Here is a 16348-nt window from a genome sequence, read left to right on the forward strand (position 1 = left end):
AACCAGTCTGTCACAGAAAAACATGTGCGGCATCTGAAGCTTTAGATTTACTCTAATCACAGCACCAACAAGATTACATGGCCTGTGTAGTTACATAAACATGAAAAAACAAGATATAATCCAGGCCATCTCACCAGCTTTCAGTCTTTTTTTTTTTCTAACTGTATATGAAACAAAAGGGCATGTCACACTAACGTTTATGCTGGATCACCCACTCAGCATTTCTCGTGGTTTCAGAAATATTACCATTCATATGCCGAGCCTCTGCTCACACCTTGAAAACTGTGCTTATACACTCCCTACTTCACCAAAGGCAATATACAGCAAATGCTCATTAGTGATCTAATAGCTACAGGGTTTTCCTTTCCAGAAAATGATTAATAATCTACAGCATCAAGACCTGCACTCATAATAATCATGCATTTATTGAAACTAATAACTGACAACATCTTAAACCCAAGAACTGCTGCATTATACATGATTTCCCTGCAGGGTCAAGAAAAATATACTCGGTATGAAACTGCCTTAATTCTTCTACCAAAATATACGTTTATCTGATTGAAAATCAATCCCCTCTCATTTGGGCACCGTGTCATAGTCAGTCCCCTAGAACATTGTCAAGAGCTTCACTTTCAGTTCCTCCCTGGTGGATAGGTTTCCATATTACCAGCTGTTAATTATTCATCTATGCTTGCCTGGCGCCTCAGTTGGAAAATAAAGCAAACCCTTTGGACTAGTGATACAGAATAACACGGTGACCTTTCTGCTGAACCCTGGTGAATTGTCCATTTATCCCCCACTGCTGGTATGAGTGAAACTGGAGCAGAAGGTGGAGATTATTTCTTCATGTGCAAAACGTGTCTCCCACACTGCTCGAGTCCATAAACAGCCAGCAGAGTGTGCGCAGTGCTTGAAGAGCTAGGTACAGTCCCCTTTTGTAATGTGCAAAATGATATCTCTGCAGTGTGACCATCTCTATTACAGCAGGGAGAGATTGTCTTACCATTTGGATTTGCTTCACAGAACACAACAAATTAGCCTGAGCTGCTTGCTCTGGACTCGCAGAGGAGAAAATGTCAGAGGCAAGGTAAGCTGTAAGACAACAACTTGCAAATTTGCTAGGGTAGGTTTGAAAAAAATTACCAAGTCATCAAATAGCCCAAACTCAAGTTAACTTAGAAGCTCAGCTAAAATTAATTGACGGAGTCAAAATGAATCCAAGGACCCCGGAGAAGTTTCCTTTCCACCTCTGCATTAGTTTATTCATCATTAAAATTGAATAATTAAAAGCAAAACGCATTAAAACAGATCTGCTACATACTAATAATAACTGTTTATTCTGAAGCAGCCATTTAACAAATCTTCACAACATGTACAGTAGATATGTCCTTGACAAAATAAACCGGAGCTCATGTCAGTTGATTTTTTTTTTGTTTTGTTTTGTGTTTTTTTAAATTTTATTTTATTGTTGCATGATGTGCGAGCCCTTTTAAAAGTCCTGTATGCCCAAGCCCATCGGGACACTTAAAAATTCAGGAAGCACTCTGGATTGTTGCAGAACGTGGAAGGATGAGGGACACGCACACTGATGGATGAAGCAAAAGACAACAAAGTTATAATTTGTTTGGTTAACAGATTATGTGATATAACAAACGTTATTGTATTTGGGGAATCTCACAAAATATCTCATGACCACACAACTTCAAAATAAACAGATGTTTTACAGCTGTGACTGAAATAAAAGTCTTGAATTTTCCATATCTATTACAAAATTCAAGATTCCCACCACCACAAATAAAAGAAATGAATGGGAAATTCTAATTTATTTTATATAAGACACATTCATGGTTTGTGCTTAGACACCAGTGAAAAGAAAATACATGCTTGCTCATTTATTTACCTGCCCGTGTAAATGCAGAAACATCAATCTCGTGCCCTGGGCGGCTGGTAGTACTGCTGCGTGGGTCGCGTGCGTCTAGGCTGGCCGTCTCCCCCGCGGCGAAACTCTAGTGAACTGTCATAGTAACCATCATCTTCCTCCTGCCATTGTACATTTGATACAGTTGTGATGTGTTACTGTGAGTAATCCACCTAGAACTCATTCATATTTTATCACCTTTCCTCACCTCACTTGATCGCAGTTTAATTAGTAGCTTTCATTTACTATGAACCAACAAGTTCTGAGTTTGATGGATGTTTCCCTATTTTCTTACCATGACATCAGCATCAAGAGGTTTGATGTTATTCAGGAGGACCTCTTCACAATTTCCATAATCGCTAAATACAACCACAGCCGTGGAGCCAGATGGATGAACGGCATCTATTCTGGCATGGTAGAACTTCACACACACAACCAGACAGAAAAAAACAGAAATCTCATTACTCTCAAATACAAACCTTTGAAAAACAAATCAAAGGCACTGTCAATACAAAACGAATCCCGCAGATTCATTTTTAGAATTTTAAACAACTTTAACTGTCAAACCAGCGCTCAGCCAAAGAAAAAAAAAACCATCTTAAATACAGCAGTTTTCTACAATCATTAACTATTGCTGTCTCATACATGTAGGGATGACGCACCTTACTGTCTTCCCAGTAAAGTGCCAGACACTCAACTCCAGGTTTCCACATGTGTTCAGAAATATGACCCCTTTCTGATCCTCGAGGACCTTGTCCTTTGCCTTGACCTCCCCTTCTTTTAGACCCTGGGTTATTAGCATTGTTTCTCTTTGGGGGCGGCGGCTCCCTGTTCGGTGGACAAGACGAGGTTTGTGGTTTGATCGGCCCAGTTCTTTTGTGTTCTATAACGCCGTTTTGGAAATGAGAAGGATCTCCTGTTGGTATATAAGAACTCTGTGATGACCCCACTTCGGAGCCTCCTCCCTTTGAGTTAAAGTTTGCTGGACCACTATCCCTTTGTCGCTCAGGGTGATCCAAATTTGCCCTCTCCATCTTCCCCTTCCTCCTGCTGTTGTTGAAGTCTTCATTTCTGTCTACACGTTTATTTCCTTTTCCGTTCGCTTCACTTCCCGCCAAATTGCTCAGTTTTGATGTGGGTGCCCCTCTTCTATGAGACGCCGCTGACATATTCCCACCACCATCTCCATTTCTGGACCGTTGGTTGTAAGATCCACTAAACTCCACCTGCTGCTGAAGGTCTTTTGAATGAGTGGAAGCAGACACGAAGGAAGAAGGAAAAATCTGATCGTCACGCATCTCTTTCTTGTCAGTTTGCGATCTATCGGACATCCCTCGTGACCACCTCTCCTGGCCCTTCCACTGCTGGGCTTGGCCTGACGTTTGGGGGGTTGTACAATTAGAGAGAGGCTCCTGGCCAGGTTTGGGAAAATCAGTGTCCCTGTGAAAGCGAGGCGGTCTGTCATTCCTTTGTTGCCTATGGTCATTATGCGAGGAGAACTTGGTCTGAGGTGCGTCTTTGGTGTGATAGTCTGAGTTGTGGAAATTTCCTTTGTTTTCGTGATGTCTCTGTGGAGCCTGGCTCTTTGGCTCTGATAAAAGCAAACAAGAAAAGATCAGCTTTATTAAGAAGTATGGCAAAACAATAATGGGAGAAATAGTGAAAGGAATACTAACAAGTGCTTGGTTGGTATTTCAGACCAGTGCTGATGTCTTGTTGTCAGAAACATGTCTTAGTTTTTCTGACCTGACAACAGCCATCTGTCTCAGTCTAATCAAGGCTCAGTTAGAAATCAGTAGATTCCTCCTAAAGAACTGGCTTCAAAAGGTGCTACAAACATCAGCCATACTTTTGCTTTAATTTGTGTGCTCTCCCAGAGGCCCTCCCATAAGTCATCACTACACAGGAACTGGGTTGGAAGTTGCACACATCTATGTCCCTTACACTTTGTCTCTCTCTTTTCCAAAATGATTAAAAAGAAAAAAACACACTATTCCACAGCTTGGAATATAACCCACCATCAATGGAGAAAACACCCATTTTGGATTCCAGAAAGTCAAACAATGTGCTCGGTCCAGATGGTCTTCCTCCTGCTCCCTCTTGATCATCTTCATTTCTGGACCTGCCTCTTCCCTTTCCTCTGCCTGAAGAAAACACAGCGAAAAAAAACAAAACATTATTTTGACAAAGACTAAATCGATCAGTTTGAATGTGCACACTTTGTGGTCTCCTGCATCTACATAAAGTATGTGACTTTATCTGCATTAGCCTGCACGTGAGAACTCAACTGAATTTACTTTTAATGAGTTTGTGTTGTACATTTAAAATAGCTTTAGAGTAAACTGTACCAGTAGCTGGTTTGAAAAAAGAATATCTAAGTAATTCAGTGTGATTGGGCAAGTTTCAAGGTAAAACAGGTTGATTTTCACTAATGAAACAGACACAAAGCAATGACTGCATTTAAAACAGAATTTCCATCTAAAACCTTAAGGTGTGCTTTTGAAAAGAGCAATAAAGTGTGTGCCTGCAATTTCTGGTAAATGCAACAACAAAAAACCCTGCCACAAAGGACCTTTAACTAGGCTGCCGGTGATTTTCATTGCATTTAAAGAACCTCCACATCACTCCTCCAACCTCAATCTGGCTCTGCTTGCTCTGCAGACATATAAATTGTTATGCGGCCAAAGTGGGCTAAAGGTGCATCTGGGGCTGTGTGTGTGTGTATGTGTGTGTTTGTGTGTATACCTCTGGGTTGTGGCTTGTTAGACTCTGCAGCCGCAGGGCCAGGTCTGCTACCAGAAGATCCAGTCAGTAGGCTGTTCAGTGCCACTTCAAGGTTGTTATTATTGTCCATCAGAGCCTGTCGAGCAGCTTCTCTGTTAAAGCCCATCTCCATGATGTGCCTCAGAGCGCGTTCGTCAACCTACCCAACAAATGACAGGAAATATATTTGTTGTATGGAAATCAGAGGAAGATTACATGCATATGATAATTATAAGTACAATTACGAGGTTATAAATGCAGACGTTTAGTGTGACGCACCCAGGAGCTCCCTTTTAAATTCTGTTTTACCTGTGAGAGCCTGTTGGCGTTGGAAACGATCGCAAACACTACTCCCTCGTCAAACACTACAATTTTACGTTCTGTCCTATTAATGTCTTCAACCCAAACCCTTCAGACTAGAGAAACTGGCAGGACACAACAAAAAGCAAGACAAATGGACTGCCACTTGATTGGAAAACCTCACCAGGGCTCCAATCCATTTACATCTCCACAATATTATAACCGATGCCTCACCCAATCTGTGAACCATGAAATAAGACTTCAACCCAGACTAAAGAAACCACAGAAGAACACAGAGCAAGTTTGAGCCTTTAAATTGCTTTGTTACAGTGAATTGGGACTTCAGTAATGTGAGGTAAAGCCATTATTTCAACAAAGTTTTTGTGTGTGTGTGTGTGTGTGGGGGGTGTTGGATTATAGTTTGTGTTCTCACCAGCTCTCTGTAGTTTCCATCTTGTCTGCTTTCTGTTCTTTCAGCCCGGTCCTCCCGTCTCCTCTGCTGGTAAGACTCTCGGCTCCGGGAGGAGGAGGCAGCATTGGATAAATTGCCGCCTGCATTTCCTCCACCGCCAAATGTGCGGGGGCCCTGACAAGGAAACAACATTAGGATCAATAGAGCTGCAGGGTTGGACAAAGAGAAAAATACAATAAAAGAAACAGAACTCTGCAAATGACAACGTAATTATGACTTTTAATTTGAAGAGTTACACAACTGTCAAAGGCAATTAAGGTTGAGGTGAATGCCGATAAAGAGCGTATATTTTTAAATTGAGGCCAAATTAAGTCACTTGTGCAGGACGTGCAATCGATAAAGCAGCAAATTTTGCCCGCATGGCAAAAACACTGGTCCCGAAAATTAACAACTGAAAAGCTAACAAGTGATAAAGGTTTGGATACCTCTTTGGTCTTGGCCACCTCAGCAATAGCCGCAGTCCGCTGCTTTTCAAACTCGTCGTTCTCGTCAGTGCTTTTGACCACAGTGTGAGTCTGCAGGGTCTTCCTCTGGTCCAGTTCTCGGCTATCCACTTCATCCTTCCTTGCACACTTCTACAGGGAGAGCGAGAACAAGGCTGCAGAGATCATCACTCGTGTACGCTCTCTTAAGTACAGAAATTAGTGCGCTTGACAGTTTGCACATTTCATGGACTCAAACTAGAACCAGATGAATTCATCTGGTTTTTCTCAAACTTGACTGTGAACTGTATTTAATTTCAAAACAATTACAGATGGTGGCTCGGTGCCAATGAGATGGAACTCATCACTTCCTGCAGCTGTTCCTCGACTGCACCAAGTGATGATTTAGTCACACAGGCCAGCAAATGACCGGAGCAATGATATTTACTTTTGACTAGGTTCAGCCACTCTTTGTTTCAATAAAAATCAAACCCTGCGACTATTTGTGAGTATCTAACATAACAGGTTGTATTAAAAATGATATTCGTCATAGTAACAAGATTATGCTTATGTGAAAATGATGAAGGCCTGGATTTCTGTCTTATTTAGTTATCGCTCACATAATAACTCACCTTCCAGTGAGGACAGTTTACTATTTTTAAGTTCAGTAATTTTCTGTTAGCCAAAGAAGAGGCACAAAAACAAAAGGATTTGAGAATGACTAGCAGACAACAGGAAATCTATCTGCATTAATATCATTAGGATCATCATGTAAGTAAAACTGTTTTGAACTCAGAGCTTGAGGTAAAAAGACAAAAAGTCTACCGTCTAATGCCATGTAAACTAAATTCTTCTGACTGGAAAATGTCTGGTAGAAACACACCACAACTACACTTTTAAAAACATTCCTGCTGTGAAGCATGATGGTAGAAGCTCCGTGCTGTGAGAGCGCCTCTGAGTAGAAGCAACCGGAATAAGTAAAACTGACTCAACTGACAGAACATAGATCCAAGCAAAGCGCAAGCACACACATTTGCTTTCCAGCGCCAAATACCTTGGAACAGAGCAATCTAAAGCGACCCAAAGCAGACTTACTCAACACCAAGTCCTGGAATGACCCCGCATTAGTAAATACAGTTACGCAGAAGATCTAGAGGCTGTTAAATAAGTCCCAAATGCTCCCCTGTCATAAAACTTTACAAAGCTTGAGCAAATCTGGAAGGAAAATCCCAAAATCCAAGTGTGAAGCTGATACCAATGCATTCACTTGGAAGCTGTGATCCTAGCCGAGACTCATACTCAGTCTTTTTTAAAGCTTTAAGTATTCTGTGTATAATAATAATTGTTAAAAAAAAAGAAAAACGTTAGCAAATAAAGCATCTAATTATTAGTGGTTACCTTGACGATCTGCTTTTCATGTTCACAACGCTTAATCTCAGCTGCCCTTTTACATCAATTACTAGAGCTTTTTATTTTAACAAAAATGCAACATTTAAGCCTCATGTTGCTGGCGGGAGATAACCTGTCACAGGACAGTTTGATTTTTAATTCTGCTTTATTACACACACAGCGATCAAACATTTTAAAGATTCATGAAGGCGTAATTGTTCCAAAAGATCAGAGAGAACATTGCCAAGATAGGGACACTCCTGGCGCCAGATCTGTGTTTAGTTCCTTGCATACATTTATGAGGTTACTGCTATTCACTACTGCCTGGCTTCCATTAAATCACTGCTGAAGTATCATTTCATATTAATGTTCCTGTCTGTATTAATTTTGGTCAATTTTTATGTTATTCTTTCTGGTTTTTGTTCTTCTTAGCAACATTTTTTTAAATATAATTTTGGATGTTTTGCTTTTTAAGTGAACTATGAAATGTTCTTCCTCACCTGACCAAATGGCACGAAGGGAGGAGGTCCGCCTTCTGCTCCAATGTTACTCCTGCTGTGTTTGGCCAGACTCTGCAGGATGAAGGATAAAGGTACCCCTTTTTTTTTTTTTTTTTTTAAATACAAAACTCAGATAAATACAACCTCAGCAACAGCTAATGATGGCGTAGCAGAGGCCTTTATTACACATTTAAAATGATTACTAAAATATGACTTTTATCTTTTTAGCCAGAGTGGCTGATCCGTCATTAAAATATTGACCCTCACCCTTTGTAGTTCCCACTTCTCCACCATGTGATCAACCTCTCCTCCAAGGACAGAGATTTTTGAATCGTCAAGCAGTAAAAGACCATTTTTAACCTGGACTGTACCAAGAAGCTTCACCTTTGTTCCTGGTGGGGTGTTAAAACTGAAAAACAAAATAAAATAAAAAATAGTAATAGAGAAAACAAAATATTAAGACTGAAACGCAGTATGAATGATATATTTCTATACATTTCTTTTTAAAAAGCTATTAAATTTTAAATATATGTGTGGGTTTACTGCATATACCAAGTCTCACACCCTATTTCGTTACCCATGCCACTTTATAAATGACATGGAGCATTGCCAGCAGATGGGTGGCAAGGCTAGGAGAGACTATTAATAATCCCAGCTGCTCACCCATCCTCATGGTAAATTAAAAGCCCCTCTATCTCATCAGGCCTGATAAGGCCTCTGCCTCTCTCATTAGGAAAGCACAGGGACTTAGAGGGATTTCCAGCTACTGATGCCGGATGCCAAAGCAACAATTAGGGATTTCACTCCAAACCTCTGGGATAGATGCTTCTGCTGCTATCATGATAGAAGTTCACATGATAGCAGCAAATACAGGAATAAGACGGCAGTCATCCTTGATTCAATCACATACAAATGCACTATTCACCCTCAGTGTCGCTACTTAATTGTCATCTCTCTGTACTACATCACTGTCTCACACACTGAACAGTCCTGTAATCCAGCTCATCCTTCTTTGCCTCTCACTTATGGCCTCACGCACACTAAAGCGGACACTTTCATAAGAAACACTAACCGGCGCTGTTGCTAGCCAGTGTGTGTGTGCCGCTCATAAAGGGGGGATTTGTTCTGTTCTCTCCTCTCTTCCCATCAGGAAGTCAAGGCCCACATTCTGGCCACTCCACCTGTACAGACTGGCTAGTCACCATGGCAGCAGTCACCAAGGCCACGGTAGCTTGGATGGAGATGTAATTAAGGCTAAGAATTGTTAGATCAGCTGCCACGGCGAGGAAATTGCAGATAAAGGGAAAATTCAGACATGTGGTGGGGTGAGAATGTTGACAGGAAGGTGAAGGAGCAGGGTGTGTGCAGAATGTGTTTGCAAAATATGAGAAACCAGCTGAATGCCCCCGATTTGCATCTATGCAGCAAACAGAAAAGCAGCTTTTACATTATCCATTTTTAAATATGAGACAAATAAAAAAAATGTAGGATTTTTTTTTAACCATTTATACCCCTTTCACAGATATTTACATTACACTACAGCCTGTTATTTTTAAATGCAACAAAACTGTAATACCTGATCTTAGACAGATGTTTGAACTCCAGTCCAACACAGGTGGTGTGCCCATCTGTCATTTGCAGGCGCAGCATTCGCGGCGCGCCCTGGGACTCCTCGTGGTCTTTAGGAGCTGAGATGTTTCTCACCTTCTGCACCTGGAGGACACATGGACCCTCCAACTGGCCATGTGCAAAAGACAGAAAAATAAATAAATAAATAAAAAAGAGGTGGCTTGAAAGGCAAATCTGCATGTGCGGAGGAGGATTACAGCGAAATACTGAAAAACCCTCTAGGAGTTTTCAGTATGTATTGAGGATTACTCCAATTTTTAAGGCAAAAAAACAAAAAAAAAAAACAATACCTCTTTCCCTGTGGCATACTTAAGTCAGCACAGGTTTATTTATTCCTCAAAATAGCCTCAAGGCTTACATTTAGAGCTACAGCGACCACTGTTGTTGAATGCTTTTGTAAGGACTCTTCGCACAAAGTTTGATTTCTACACCTGGGAAAAGATATGTGTAAATCCTATCTACATTCAATACTACATACAAAAAGTGTATAGTGCAATACAGCGCAATTTATGCATTATATGTACAAGGCAGAGTGCATTACCAGGGTATAATGGGGTGTATCATATTCGGAGTCTGAAGGGAAGAGGAGGTAAATGCACATAAAATTACATGTTTTGATATTTGGGTTTTTTCCCCCCTCCATTTGCTCGATTTTACTTTCATGGGCAAAGAGGTGGTTTCTTGACCTACATTTGTTAGTGTGCTAGGGACATCTAGTGGCAATAATGAAAACTGCAGCTCTAAAGTTTCCTTTCAAAAGTGGCTCCAGCTCATCATTTGTAATAGAGTTTCAGAAATTAAGCACTGACACAGAGTTGTAGCAATATGTATGCCACTCACCTTCTCAGTTCTTCCACTGTTGATATCAGATGGTAGATATTTTCGCCCAACAGTTCTAAGATCAGTCTGCAAAACAAAAGCTGCTTTATTAGAATATATATAATAATCATATATTCATGTAATGAAACAATGCACATGTGAAACAAAAACAACAAAACACATTTTTAACTATTCAATCAGATGTAATCTCACTTTTTGTAATCTCACTCCACATGGTGGAGAGAGTGCAACTGTGCACTATTGCAGTAAAACAGTAAAACCAGTATATGCGCCAATGTATGGAGTAATTTTGATATACAAGAATCAGGATTGGAGCTCATTGCTTTTTAAATCCAATCACCACTTTATTTAACCTAGCTTTTTAACAGAATTGGATTTTTTAAAGAGGATTTCATTTTTCCTCCAAACCATAAGAGATCAACATTAAAACTACAAATGTGTCTGCCTCCCAAACCAATTTTACAACCACTTTTTACCGCAGAAAACAATATGTCTGAACAAAATAAGCGCTCCAGGTAAAACCAAAAAAAGCAGCCAGAGTAGCAAAATATCTCTCTAATTAAGATACAATTAAATGCACCATTTTGCTAGCAAATCATCAGTGGCTCCAATTTATTTTTATGCCTAGTCTGACAATGTTAATAACTTTAAGCCCCTACAAGTACCACTCTAAATTTACTACAAGCTGATTAAACCAGGTATGCAGTAATATCTAAAAGTACAGTGTGAGACCTTTCCGCAGCACTCCATGCTAAACCTTAAAGGTCAGTGTTTCTGCAGTAAATGCACTGACTGTGCGTTCTCAACTCGTTCGATACTGCAGGTCAGGTCTGTAGCATCTTTGTCATTCTAGGAGAAGAACCCTATATGAATGTTTATGGTTCCTCTTTAAACATTTTCATTTTGTTTAGCTGCGTATCAAATGAAAAAAATTATTTTTTTAAATACACAATATAATTAACAGATAATTCAAATACCCACATTCATTTCATACTATTAAAATGAATAGATTCCTGGTTTCATGATGATTGATGATATAATTTGAGAGGGCAGTCATTGAGTGATTGAAGAGGGAAAAGGATGAGTTATTTCTGGCTCAGAAAGGTGCCTTTTAGGGATGAATAGAATAGCATGAGTGAATGGTTCTGCATAGAGTAACTACAACAGGTTTACTTAGATTCACTTGTTTGGCAGATATTTATGCATGTTTCTGTTATTATGTTTGATAAACTAGTAGTATCTAACAAAAACTAGTAGTGTCTAACCAAACTAGTTAAAAAAATGCCAACTTTTAGTACAATGATGGTGATTTTCCTTAAACTCTAAAACTCAAGGCAAGGTGTTACACGGTAAAAACATTCTGTATATGTGTTTGTGTTGCACTTACATCAAGCGCAATACGAATTATGTCACTATGTGTTATTTTCTCAGCGGATCCTTTCAGTTCTGCTATGCCTTCATCACTGAGGTACCTGCAAGATGAAAAACAGAGCAGAGAATACAAGTGAAGCTGGGAAAGGCTTCAGACAGTCTCATTTCAACATGTTTAAACAGACTGTTATTATAATCAACTAAAACTTATCTAAAGACGGCGACAAATACTTGACTGAAAAAATAAAAACTGCATTTTAGCGGACATTTTTCTCTTAAAAAAGACTGATATTAAAAATAAAATGCAAATGGTAACGTCTTTGGTTTTAATCTTTTTTTTTTAGTTTGGTCAAATTTATAACACGCATGTGGAGGTAATGCTGTATTTATTTATTTACTGTGATGTCAAGCGTCTCCATAACTCCATAAATTGTTGTGTGTTTGTATGCTAATACTTATTCTAAATGTCATACATATTATGATTAATAAATAATCTCCTTTGGGGGGGAGTCAGGATGGGAACCCCAGTTAAAACTCTGCCAAATCAAACATGTGGAGATATCTGCTGCAGGGATCACAGTTCTATTTTTGTATTTTCTCATTTGTTTTTATTTTTATTTCATTTTTACTTTTTGTTTTTAACTAAGTTTAGTTTCAATTACTTCCCATAGTGCGTTTTCTTGTTTCAGTTTAGTTTGTGTTGTCTGCAAATGTTTGGCTTTAGATATGTTTTTATTAGTTTCAGTGTTCCATAAGGTTGTTATTGTATGGACGGCATATGTCAGAGGCGAGGTTTAGGAAAATCAGTACACGTATTACTACTAAAAACAGAACTTTTTGAAAGTAACTGTGTCACAGACTTTTAGACAGAGTGTCTCTATAAAAACATTCATCAAAGCCTCTGTATTTTTATTTATTTTAATTTTGCAAGTTCTCAAATGATTTTAGTTAGTTTCATTTTTAAGTCTTTCTTTAAATCTTTATTTTACATAACTAAATTGGGGGGTTTTGCATCTAGTTTTAGTTTAGTAAACTATAATCACGTTAGTGCTGACCCCTTGTGACAAGGGAGAAACCCAAAGTAATTTTACTGTAAGATATAAACAGTACTCAAACTAAACAACTCTACTCAAACAGCAAAACATGACAAGTCAAATTAACTCTCCCATCTAATCAACACAATGCAATTACAATTCTACTCTATTACAGTTAATTCATAGTTCAGTATCACAGAAGTTTATAAACTGCTTGCTTCAAGACTGTTTTACAATTCGCGCAGTTTAGCAATAAACTGATTCAGATAACGAACTCACCTCCTTCCCAAAACTAAACTGAATATATGGGAAGAAACATCAGAAGAAATCTGTTTTGTTTTTATCATGAGTTACGTTCACAGCCTCTTTGATCTGATCAGATGGTGTGCATGACAACAAACGTAAGGACCACTTTTAAATTAGTTTATCTGTACATTACGGACAGAACAGTTATTATTCATCTCTGTTAAATACATATAAGACTCTAGAAGGGATAACAATTAAGTAAGCAAAACCTGAAGCAGTAAGTGTTTAGAAGCTGCATGTGGCTAAATGCTAGCACTCATGTCTAGCTACTGCAAACTGCTGCTGGGATGTTCTGAGTTTTAAAAGCACTGCATGTTTTAACTATATTAACTTTAATATGAGCCTCAGATTTATTTGATTGGCCCTGCATATGACGTTATCACTGTTTGTTCATGCAAAATGCAGCGCCACACTACGCTGTAATAATTGCATGCTAAGTGTGTATTGCATAGCTAGCGTCATTTATCTCGCTAGTTTGCTAGCCAGCCTCCAGCACAACTAATTACGTTGCAAAAACACACAGAAATCCAAAGTGTTAAGGTAAACCTTGTACTTTAATTTTAAGTTATAAGTACGCTAAATAGTGTTTTTAGAAAACATCAAAGAGTAGTAGTAGTGGTAGTTGTATTAGTAGTACTAGCTAGCTCTTTGAAATTAGCTCACATGCTACCTACCAGCCCTCTTTGGTCAGGGAATCTGTCACATCGGTCATTGTGCTTCCAAACTGCTGATGGAGCAATAAGGACACCAAGAGTTTTAAAGTGGGTTCACTGGAATAACAGCTATCTCGTCCTGTAATTCATATTCTGCTCCAGACAAAGCTCGCTAATATCAGTACTGAACGACTCTACGGTACATACGTCACACAATGACACTGTACAAGTACGGAGTGCCGTGAGGGTCTAAATAGCGTTTATATAATTTTTTTTCATATGATAAAGCAAAATCTACTTGTCATTCAGTTTAAAGGACATCCGTTTAAAAGAAGTATGACAAACAATATAGACTCTAAGACATGCGAATTTGCACATTAACGATCAAGGAACTGACCTCCCAGCCCATTGTTGCTTCAGTGATGCTAGTTTCAGTCATTATGCAAATATACTGTTTATAAGACTGGAGAAACCTGCTGTTAGATGAGACTGAAGAGGTCACTTGGATGAGTGATGAAACGTTTCTCCCACTGAAAACGCTATGAACAGAATCAACTTTAGGGGAATATAGACTCTGGTCACCTTATTAGGTACACCTGTTCAGTTGCCCGCTGTAGCAGATATCTTATTCAGCAGCGATGCATTTAGGTACGTAGACACGGTTAAGATAATCTCCTGACATTTAAACTGAGCATCAGAATATTAAAGTGACTTTGGCTCCAGCAAATAATAATAATAAATTTTTTTAAAAACTAAATAAAATAGAAACTAACCAGTGAGCAGCAGTTCTTTTGGTAAATGCGTTTTGTTGATGCCAGAGGTCAGAGGACAATGACTAGACAGCTTTAAGCTGAAACATTATTTAAAATAATCACTCATTACAAGACTTATGCAGAAGAGGACCTCTCACTCCGTAACACATCACTCATGTCAGCTAAGAACAGTAAACTGAGGCTACAGTTCACACAGGCTTACCAAAACTGAAGAAACACCAGAAACATAAACGTTGCTTGGTCTGATGAGTCTTGATTTTTGTCTGTGAGAAGATTCTTAGTCATTCAGGTCATAGTAATCTAAGGAAAGAAAAGCATTTTGGAGTTCTTTAAGTTTCTTGTAGACGTTTCACCTCTCATCCGAGAGGTGTAACATTTTGAACATTCATATTTTGGACAGAGAAGATAGTTTGAAAGAGGCGTGAAAGAAGCCATCTACGTCCACTGTGAACGACCATCTTTGAACAGAGGGCGTGGCTTAGGACACCAACTGTCTGCCAGTTTTGAGATCCCTTCTCAGATGCCCTAACGCCCACTCACATTTTAGTCATTTGATTTCAGTAAGTCACATGATAGGGTGGGGGGAAGGTCTCACAGTGGGTTCACCCGAAACCTTGGCTGATAGTGACCCATTATAACACCCATTATAACACCCATTATAACACCACATCCTACCTTAGTGTTGTTGCCTATCATGTCCACTTACTACCACAATGTACACATCTTATTCTAGCAATGTATAATTAATGAAGTGGCCAGTGAGCGTATGCAGATATAAATGTAATTTTAAGTATGACTTTATATCCAATAATTTTGGGGTTGGTGAACACAACCATGGGAGAAGGAATAGGTGGAGTTCCTTACACTGTTCCTGGACAGTGCTGAGTTGACTGTGTGTATGTGTGTCCACATACAAACCTCTACAAACCTCAGAGTAATACTGGAGACACACAGCAAGCATGCATCAGCTGTTCCTGGATGCAACCGACTACTGCTGTTACAGGTTTCATGAAAGGGACTCAGACTCAGCCATATACTAATCAACCATGCAGTAAAACCACATGATGAAGAAAAGTGGCCTCTTCATAAGGCCTATGATGTTCAAGCTGTGGGCAGTACTTTGTGGGAATATTAATAAGGTCTCAGTGGGTCCGATATGACATTTTGTAAGAAATAAGATACGAGGTGGCAGCAAAATTAGTTTGAACAGGAAGGATCATCTCCAGCAGATTTCTTACATTAAATTAATTGGTACTGCATTACATGTTTTTGGAATTTTTATGTCTGAAAATAAAAATCATGTATTATCTAAATAAGTGCAGACCATTTAAAAATATTTTTAAAGATGACATTTGATACTAAATCATTGCACAGCCCATTGATCAGAAAATGCTTTTAATTACTAATAATTATTGCTTTTTCTTATACTTTTTAAGATAGGAATGATATGTAAGTCCTTCATTAATAATCTTCAGGCTATATAGAAGAATGAATGTCAAGAAAATAGTCTGTATTGTAAAATTACCTAACAGATAAATCACTTACATTAGTTTGTGTTAGATTTGTTGGCTGCACATCCATAATGTCAATCTCCCATTCCACCACATCCCAAAGGTGCTCTACTGGACTGAGATCTGATGACTGTGAAGGCCATTTGCCTGCCATGTGATTGGCTGATCCACAGCCACTTTATTAAGTTCACCCAATCGGTTCAATGACTTGCAGTAATGAGTCACTGAATCAGTTGGGTGTTGAGTGTGGAACGTAGAGCGGCTTTATTTTTTGAGCAGTAAGGGTATTCCATATCATTTAAGTGGTGCTCGACCATTAACTTGTTCATGCTTTATCCTTTTCTGCTTAAGGCTCAGGTGAAACCTCTACTCTTTTTCAGGAATTTGAGGCATGATCTTATTCGGCTAAATTGTCTAAAAGTCCAGTAAACAAAGCAAACAGGGGGAAAAACACATACATGTGTATT

General features: G+C 39.0%; 1 protein-coding gene across 1 annotated transcript; it reads right to left on the reverse strand.

The window, feature by feature from the left end:
- Positions 1-1235: 1235 nt before the first annotated feature.
- Positions 1236-13815, reverse strand: tdrd3 (tudor domain containing 3). The gene is made up of 14 exons (XM_005724170.1): positions 13619-13815; positions 11621-11705; positions 10234-10299; positions 9341-9501; positions 8032-8173; positions 7765-7836; positions 5879-6028; positions 5415-5567; positions 4664-4841; positions 3937-4062; positions 2581-3509; positions 2214-2339; positions 1901-2040; positions 1236-1585 (listed from the first exon to the last, which is right to left on the reverse strand). Exons 1-13 carry the CDS (start codon positions 13654-13656, stop codon positions 1924-1926), a joined length of 2343 nt encoding a protein of 780 aa, XP_005724227.1. The 5' UTR covers positions 13657-13815; the 3' UTR covers positions 1236-1585; positions 1901-1923.
- Between the last annotated feature and the right edge of the window lie 2533 nt (positions 13816-16348).

This window comes from Pundamilia nyererei, unplaced genomic scaffold, assembly GCF_000239375.1.
Source record: "Pundamilia nyererei isolate P.nyererei 1_Seehausen unplaced genomic scaffold, PunNye1.0 scaffold00011, whole genome shotgun sequence".
NCBI lineage: Eukaryota > Metazoa > Chordata > Actinopteri > Cichliformes > Cichlidae > Pundamilia > Pundamilia nyererei.